Source organism: Colobus angolensis, unplaced genomic scaffold (assembly GCF_000951035.1).
Source record: "Colobus angolensis palliatus isolate OR3802 unplaced genomic scaffold, Cang.pa_1.0 Scaffold163, whole genome shotgun sequence".
NCBI classification, from domain to species: Eukaryota; Metazoa; Chordata; class Mammalia; order Primates; family Cercopithecidae; genus Colobus; species Colobus angolensis.
Window position 1 is genome coordinate 6,642,877 of NW_012114744.1, and position 9,585 is coordinate 6,652,461.

At 34.7% G+C, this 9,585-nt stretch overlaps 1 protein-coding gene across 2 annotated transcripts in view; it reads left to right on the forward strand.

Moving 5' to 3' along the window:
• The window catches only part of CPED1 (cadherin-like and PC-esterase domain containing 1), a 320,989-nt gene that overhangs the window by 68,012 nt on the left and 243,392 nt on the right, over positions 1 to 9,585 (forward strand). For both annotated transcript variants that reach the window (XM_011937391.1, XM_011937392.1), the window contains exon 5: positions 5,081 to 5,156. In XM_011937391.1, the coding sequence (XP_011792781.1) occupies positions 5,081 to 5,156 (76 nt within the window). The remainder of the gene's footprint in view (positions 1 to 5,080; positions 5,157 to 9,585) is intronic.

A 9,585-nucleotide genomic window follows, 5' to 3' on the forward strand; every position in this document is an offset into this window, starting at 1 on the left:
TTTCTACAATTATTTATTAAACATATTTATTTAGCTCTATTTTAGGTGCTGGGAAGATAGCAATTAAGAATACAGACAAAAATATATATTCTTGGGAAGCTTAGACATTTATGGGTAGACGGGGAAAATAATCGCTAAGTAATAATATGATAGATGGTAAAAAGCACTAAGGAGAAAAATAAAGCAAGGAGACAAAATATTGGGGGATTGAGTTTAAGATCACCACGAAAGTGACATTTGAGTAAGGCCTGGAAGACAGGGCGCCCCCCATTCCAGTGTCTGGGGTAAATCCACCGAGACTCAGAGGAGAGGAACAATAGGCCTACAGTAAAGGGAGAAAGTCTTGGCTGTTTGAGGAATGTAAGGAGTTCCAAGTGACTGAAGTAGAGTGAATGTAGTAGGAGGTGAGGGCAGAGAGGTACCTGGAGCTGGGGAAGCTCAGCAATGGGGCCACTGGAACCGTCACAAGGACCGCGGGCTTTTACTCTTGGTAATTGGAGAGTAATTGGATGATTCTGAGCACGCAGATGACAGATGACATGAGTCCATTGACATTTTTACAGGATTGCCTTGATTGTTTTGTTGAAATAAGCTATCCAGCAAGCAAAGACCAAAACAGGGAGACTAATTATTGTAATAATGTAGGTGTGAGAGGAGAGTGATGTGGGCTAGCAGAGTAGCAATGGGGTGGTGAGCTGTGGCTAGATCCTGAAGACATTTTAAAGGTATAAATGACGAATAATAATAGCTCACACTTACATCTCCTTACTATTTGCCAGGCACCATCCTAAGTGCTTACATGTTTATTTATGTCCATTCTTTACAAATTAGGATACTGAGGCACAGAGAGGTTATAAAACTTGTCTAAGACCTCCTAGCTAATAAAACAACCAAGATGCAAACTCAGGCAGTTTCATTTCAATTTTATGTTTTCTTAATCATATCAATAGCACCTTTTGATGTAAATATTTAGGCAAAGCACTTAGAGCCTAACCTAATGAGTATTCTTAAGGAAACACAAATTCTAAATGATACATGTAGATAACTGTCACTCTATAGCAGGAATAATTTGAAGTTTTATGAACCATGACTTTATTATGAAAACAACACAGATATTCAAAACAGAAGTTGGTTCATGTTTGTTGGAGATGTTGTAGAATTGTCGATAACCTTATAATGAACAAACAGAGGACACTGGCTCAAATTAAGATTACTAATCACATTAGAGTTTTGGAATTTTAGAGCTTAATGAAAATGGTCATAAGATCCGTTATTGAAAATAAACTGCTGGGTGTCTCCCCAGTCAGCAGAATAGTAACATGAATTTAAAACTATTAATCTGTATGATGATAAAAGTGAAGTGAGGTCCATTATTTGGGGTAACACTAAGTTTAGTAACTGGGGCTGTATCTCACCTCAGGTAGACAGGTGCTAGTGTTTCAAAAGCAGAGAGATTGATTTCTAGCTCTAAATTGTTGTAGGATTAGCAGTCCCTAAAGCTAGGATGTTGTTCTTAGTACTTGGAGTACTGAGAACTACCAAATGGCTCTTATTTTAAAGCAGCCCAGGGAATTTTCAGGTGAATTTGATGGAATGATAATTGCACTTGAGACATGGGGAGAAAACACATTTTTCCTTTGATTAGCTGGTTCTCCTAATTTCTTGTCATTAATTCTTTTCATTGTGGATGATAATGAACAGCTTTGGGAGAAGTTCTAATTTCTTTTCAAGTAAAGGCATGAACATTTCTACAGATATGAGGAAAAAGAGCATTTCTCTAAAATGCAACATGATGTGTGTGTCACTCTTAATGTTCAGGAACAATAAAAGAGTCAATTCCTTCCCCCTCCAGTGTTTTCTTTCATTTTATAACTAGTTCAAATTCAGGTGTCCACTGTCCCTAATAAATTAATAATATTATTGTAGTTTTAATTTTTTAATTTATAAGCACTCCATAAATTGTTATAATTAATATATATTTTTGTTCTTATTAATAGACTGTCTCAAAAGAATTTTTTACTTCTGCTTCGACAATATGTAATAGAAACAATTTAGATGCATATTATCACAGATTAGGATTGTGAAAGGTATGTTGGGATACAAATCTTTTATAATGCATATTCCCTTTTCAAAACTTGATCTCACAGAAATATCCTAGGGTTTAAATATTATCATTTCATCTGTGCATTGTAATTCTTTTAAAGATATGAAAGGATTTGTGCTAAATAAAGAAAAATAAGTCTGTTTACAAATATACACATATACACATAGATACATACCATATATAAGGCATTCAAACCTAATACAAGATCTGTGTATATTAAAAATGAAAATTCAGATGATAATGATGTATCAGTGTAGGTTCATCAAGTGTAACACACGGCCCACTCTGATGGGGGATGTTAATGATGGAGGAGGCTGTGCATGTGGGGCAGGGAGTATATGGGAAATCTCTGTGTCTTCTGCTTAATTTTGCTGTGAACCCAAAACGGCTCTAAGAAATAAAGTCCATTAAAAAATAATAATTGCAATGTTAGGCTGGAGAAGCTCATCATATAAAAGTCAGTTAATACAAATTAAAACTCCTTTGATGATGTTCCACTTAATAATGATGCAAATCTTATACATTTTATGATACATATAAAAGTAAAAAGACAAAGCACTAGGATATAGAAGAGTATTACTAGGTTTAACAATTAAAAAGTTATCATCTGTGTAATATAGTTGAATGACCACAACTGTATGACACATGACCCTTGAATGTTTTTACTTCTTTGTGCTGTTATTTTACTCAGTTTAACTGCTAGTTTGGTGCTCAGTTCCAGAGTAGAATAGAGGTGATATTTCTGGTGTCAGATGTCGCTACGTTTATGTAATCAGCCACACTATCAATTCTAAAGATGTGCTTTGGAGGAAGGAACACAGGGAGAAATCATTGTGTGGAGGATAGGAAAAGAGAAGGCAGAAGGATAGAACAATTGTTTCCCTTAGCTTGCTCTATTTTTTTGAAGTGCTTTGTTGGTTAAGAGAAGGTTAGCAATGGATCTGAGTCAGTCCATAACCTTTAATGCTACTTACCCAATGCTGATTCTCTTTCTGAATCATATTGTTAAGGATTCTATTAATTCACCAGCAACTGTGATTTTGCCCTATTTAGGGAAAATGGTTCGATTTCATTGATTTTTGAAGCTTTTCACAGACTAATTTAGAAAGATACTATTGAACTTAAAAAACAAACAAAAAAATCATCTCTATTACAACACTACATTGTAAAAGTTCACAAGGATACCAAAGTGTGTATTAGTCCTTTTTATTAGTCTATTATGGGTTCTCTACACTTTTGTAGTGTTGTTTGTTCCCTCCAGCCCTTGTTAAATTCTGAATTGAAGAATTCAGCGTTCTATGAAAGCCCTTCTTTTTCTACATTTAGTTCCTGAGATTTCTCACTTTTGGATTTGAGAAATCGAGACAGCCTTAAGATCGAAAGTGTACTGTACCACAGCCTTTTCTCAATTCTTAGTGCAAATGAATGTAAGTGACGTCCACTTTGATATGGTTTGGCTGTGTCCCCACCCAAATCTCATCTTCAATTATAGCTCACATAATTCCCACGTGTTGTGGGAGGGACCCAGTGGGAGATAATTGAATCATGGGGGCGGTTTCCCCCATCCTATTCTCGTGGTAGTGAATAAGTCTCACGAGATCTGATGGTTTTATAAGGGATTTCCCCTTTCACTTGGTTCTCATTTTCTCTTCTGCCACTATGTAAGATATGCCTTTCACTTTCTGTCGTAATTATGAGGCCTCCCCAGCCACGTGGAACTGTGAGTCCATTAAACCTCTTATTCTTTATAAATTACCCAGTCTCGGGTATGTCTTCAGCAGCAGCATGAAAAAGGACTAATACACACTTTGGTGTCCTTGTGGACTTTTACAATGTAGTGTTTAGGAATGCCACTGGTGCAGAATCACAAGAATGGGTTCTGATGAAGCTTGGCTTCATTCATACAGGATCGGGCTGAAGTTTATCTTTTTTACAGCTATTAAAGGAAAATTTGCTGAACACATGAACAGGATTAATAAAGTAGCAAGGACTGGGGAAGATTTCATCGATGCACTGTTCCCAAGCACTTTAAATGAATCCGTTTTTAGAACTGTATCTTACTGATTTGGTAAAAATCTTAGAGCAGAAGTGGAACTTAGAGACTATAAGCTCTAAATGCTTTATTTTGCAAATAAAGAAACTGAAAAAAAAAAGAGAGCAAATTATGATTCTCTTAAGTGCCCGAAGCGAGCTACCACCCCTGTTTCCAGTTGCCTCTTCTCCAACTGCAGCTGGGTTCTTTCTATTAAGTCATGCCAACAGGACATAGTAGAGAAACTGCAATTCTTTATTAGGTTAGAGTGTGTTAATTTGAAAGTAATCAATAATGTCTCAAAAATAAATCCGATTTTCAAGCTAATTTATACAGGTCTCTTTCTGTTGGGTTTAACAAGGTTTTCTCATATTGGGTATTAGTTTGGGGATTAAGTGGATGATGTTAGTTAATCAATCTGTAAATTCACAAGAGAAGGGAAGTATTAAAGTTATCTGTATCTTTTCTCTTAAAATCTTTTCAAAGCTGTCTAAAAAAAGTTTTGGTTGAAGTGACGTTTTGTGGGTGACTGGGTTATACATTTAGAAATAATAATGCCCTTCATTATAAAGTGAAGAATGTTTATGAAATTTTGGAACAGGTTTAACACTGAATTACCACTAAATATCAAGTTATTTGTGTTACTATATTTGCCTCAAGTATTTCCTTTTATATTTAGCAAACATCATGGCTTCAAATTTCAAAAAGTGGTCCCAAGGACCACTTTTGAAGCTTCCCAGGGGCAAGTTTTAGTTTTATGTTATCAAATAAGCTACTTCATTATTCTGGATTTGCATGTTGACTTGCAGAGATTTGAAGGTGGGGTGTGGGTGGTTTAGACAATGCATCCCATCTACACTTTCTGTTTTTTGTGTGTGTTTGCTTGGTTTTGCTTTAGCATTGATGAATGCCTCACTCACTAGAATCTTTTTCATTCCTTTTAGGCAAACATATTACCAGAAATACAGCAGCCACTTTGCAGAAAGGAAGGATTATGTCAAATAGTTAGAAGATTCCCAGGTAATCTTTTGTTTGCTTCCTTGGGCGTAAACATGTGAGACATGCAGGCTTCCTTAGCAGACAGCAGCTAACACGGTCTCAGGTTAGCATCTTTTGCTCCTTTGTCTATCAATTCCGCAATCACAGATCTGCCACAGTTCACAACACTTTGCCAATGAAAAGACCTAAAGTGAGGAATAACAACCATAACGTTGGTATTCGTTTAGTTTTGCCTTCTGATTTGCCAGATGAATATATTTCTTATTCTCGTTTCTGTTTGCTTTTAAAATAATTGCTGCTTCATTTTTAAAGTAATAATTACAGTAGTTCTTAGTTATGTAATACTTGGGGCTTTTATCAAAGTATATATTCCTTTATGATTAAATTATTCTGATCCCCCCAAAATTTTCTCTTTTCTGGAATCCTCTCAATTTGTGTGTTAAATACAGTACACTGAATGAATAAATTCTGCATTTTAACTATGTTAGGAAGTTGGGACAAAAATTACCATCTTCAGTTTCCTCATGGGTTCCCAGAGTGGAAAAAGCGTCAGAAGGTATATGAACCCTCATAGATGAAGTAGGCCCTCATAGAAAAAATGATAGCCTACTTTAAAAGCCATCGGTGAAAGGATTCCTCAAATTTCTTGTTTTAAATACATTTAATGTTTAATAGTTTATGCTCCCAGAAAGTTCTTTATTGCATAATTAAAACTTAGATCTGCATAGCTTTAATTTTGTTTTGTGTTAATTTGTCTCCTAGTTGCATCAGGAAACAAATAATCGATCTTAATCCATCAGCCTTCCCATTGGGGTTTCTGCTCCCACTCCAAACATAAACCACACTGGCATGTTCCACTGTGAAGATTACAGTCATCAACTGATATTTATTGAGAATTAAAATAAAATAATAAATCTCAATTCAACTTTCAATTTAAGATACATATCTAAACTAAAGAGCTGTGTAAATTTGGTTCTGTAGTTATTGTTTTATATGACAATTATAACGGACTACATAAGCTGAGTGTTTTTTTGTTTTCGTAAGTTCTAGCTGGAGAGGAGTTTAATCATATAAAAAAAGTAATGTTTTGGGGAGAAGCAAATAAAATAATTATTCTCATTAATGCAATATTAAAATATCCAGAAATTCTTTAGAAAAGGCAATCTGGAAAAGTTATTTTTACATTTTGACCAGAACCTACAGATTTAAAAGTGTGTTTTTCTTTGTTGCTATTTACATTTCAGAATGGTTGATTCAGGACATTAAGTTTCTTTGGCTTTGTACTTAACACAATAAAATCACAGAAATGAAAAGCTGTTTATGGTCAGAAATAGATTGCCAGTTTTTTAAAAATTCCACCAAACAATTCTGTATAAATTTACATTTTACGTTTTACATCCATAAAACTAAGAAGTATTTTCTGTCTTCTTTTGCTTCAAACATTTTTTATTCTCAAAAACATCTATAAGTTCTAGGCATTTGTAGTTCTTTCTACACTCTGTCTAGTGCATTAATTTTGTATTTATCTCTGTGACTAACAAGATAGTTTCACAGAATGCAGTTTTTTAAGTGGAATTATTTCTACCATCATGTTATCTTTCTCTAGATGAAGATAATTTTCTTAGAAGTGTAGCTTTAAAGAAATGTCTGCAGCATTATTTTCTGATCTAAGTTTTATAAATAGTAGCTTTTGTTGTGGACTGTTGGTATAAATATATCATATATAATAAATTCAATATTCACAAAATTAAAATTTTATTTGTCGTCAATGCTGAATATTTCATATTGAATACAGATTAGGTAGCAACATGTCAGTACCTAAATATATGGTATGATTATAAAGGTATGATAGTAAAACTAAACATAATATTATATAATGTAGACATTATATTTAAAGCCACAATGTCTTGTATAATTTTAAGCTGTGTATCATTTGGAGGTTGACAAAACACAAATTTTGAAACCAAAGATTTTTAGCTCTGCCACCTATTCGCTGTGTGACTTCAGGGGTTTTTTGTTTTTTGTTTTTTTAATCCACAAAGTGGGGTTAAGAAGACCCATTTCATAGGTTTAATTTTAAAAGTCAGATTGTATATGTGTGTATGTATAACTTAATTTGAAGAATAAAGCATATTATTTATTATTCCTTACACATAATGTCCAAATAATGGTAACTGGATTACCCTAGATTTGAAAAGTCAAGCAGGCAAAAATCTAGAGGCAAAAGGCCCTGGAATACTTAATGTTTTCTCCCTTTACATGATAAATTATCACTAAGATTTTATCTTTTGGTCAAAAACTGTGAAGGGTTTGAGATCTTAACCCCTTTCACAAGCTCACAGGTCAACCTGCCGCAGTTTCATGGGTATTGGTAGAAGACATGGGATGCCTAGGTCAGAGACCAATGACTTCTTTATTTGCAGCAATAAAGGTAAGCCAACTATCAGCACATGTACCAGTTCACTGAAGCATGTAGGCCCTCTGTATCTGTGGGTTCCACATCTCTGGTTTCAATCAACCATGAATAGAAGTATTAGGAAAAATAATCTCACGAAGTTCCAAAAAGCAAAACTTGAATTTGCTGCATGCTGAGTATTACATTGAATCCACGGGAATGAAGCGATGTGAAGGCATTGTGTTAGGTATTATAAGTAATCAAAAGATGACTTAAAATATACAGGAGGATTGCATAGATTATATGCAAGTATGACATCATTTTATATCAGGAACTTGAGCACCCATGGATTTTAGTATCCATGACCAGGGGGCAGAGGGGTGGGTTGCAGTCCTAGAACCAATCAACTATGCTTAGTGGTTTGCATTTCAAGAGAGGAACCCAGAGCTTAGGAATTTTGAATCTTTACTAATGTGCAGTGAGTATGCCTACCCTTTGCCCCAGAGGAGGACATTATATTTATTATACTGGACAAAAAAATAAATGTTCCTTTGCTCTGGAGTGAGGCACCATCTCTATTTTTCAAGGCTTTCCACTATATAAATATCTTTGAAAAGCTAGTTCAGAACAAATGTGGTCAGTGCCTCTGTTTGCAAAATGTGCAGAAATATGAAAGATGGATATAGCAGTGTCTCCAACAATTTCAGAGAGGAATACCTAACAAGTCCTAGCACTGAGTCTTCGTCATTGTATAATTCTGAGCAAGATTTAAAACTTACTTGTACTGCAGTTTTCTTATCTCTAAAAATACAAAGTTTGGCAATGATCAATAATGCTGAAATCCCATAATTCTGCTGTGCCTTTTCCCCATATAGACTTGCCACAGGCTTTATCTTCAGTAGTAGGTACAGACAGGAATGCTAAGAAAGGAGAGATGATCATGCTGGTAAATGTGGCTGGAACCCACGCAAGTGAGGCAGGAGGAGGAGTGGTTGGAGATAGTACGTAAGGCTAATACAGTCTGTTCCATTCCATAGCCACAGTGTACCTGACATTAGACTTGTGACTCACATTGAAGGGCACACACCCATGAAATTTTTACTGGCTAGCACAAAGATTTATTTTTATCTTGCCATTTAATGCTTTGCCCTTTGAAAAAAAAGTTTCATAGTTTTTAGTTGGCCCAAATTTGTTGCTAATGTTTTTTGTTGCTTTTTATTAAGTTTGCTCATTTTGACAAAAGGGAATTTTTCACCATATTTGGAAGACAAATATAAAACAAAACATAAGAGAACTGTTTTGCTTGGGTTGTGAGTTGTTGTTTTTGTTCTTTTTAGTACAGCATCGCCATCCAAAAAATCCTGGTTAAAAGTGTGCCCAATTTTTGGCCGTAACTCATTCTTTCCAGTAGTTTTATCTTAGCTCTGAGTGCTGACCTTCATGTGAAGCTTGAAATATACCGGGATTTGTATTCAAAGATAGCATTTTGAACATTTTAGGATTTGTGTCCTCATTAAAATAAGTAGCATGTGAGTACATAAAGAAAAAGGAAAATAATAGGTAAAAGATAACACCTTTTGTCATATCAAAAACAGTGGAGCTCTAAAAATTATAGGTAGTATTTACTACCAAATATAAAATATGTCTTCAAAATAATACAATTAAAATAATTTTTAAACATTGACCAATAATAGTTATTTATTTTAGGTGGCACTGATGATTGCTCTTAACATCCCAGGTCTAATATTCTAGCAAACTTTCAGAGAAGGTTAAAGTGTGCTTGTTCTCTGTGTTCTCAAATCCTGATACCCCTCTCTGTGGATTCTGTGGGCTCCTTAATGCTTCTGTCATTCCAAACAATCTCACCTCTGTACCAAACATGATTATATTCCTTAAGTAAAACATTCCATCCCCAAGCAAAATTCTCATCTCTTTAGTATGACTGACTTCAACTAGGTAATAGCAGAAAGTAGACTGATGGAACTAATTCAGACTAAATTATACCCTCACCCCAGTTATAAGCCTCTTAGATGTATTTGCATTTTTATAAAAGAA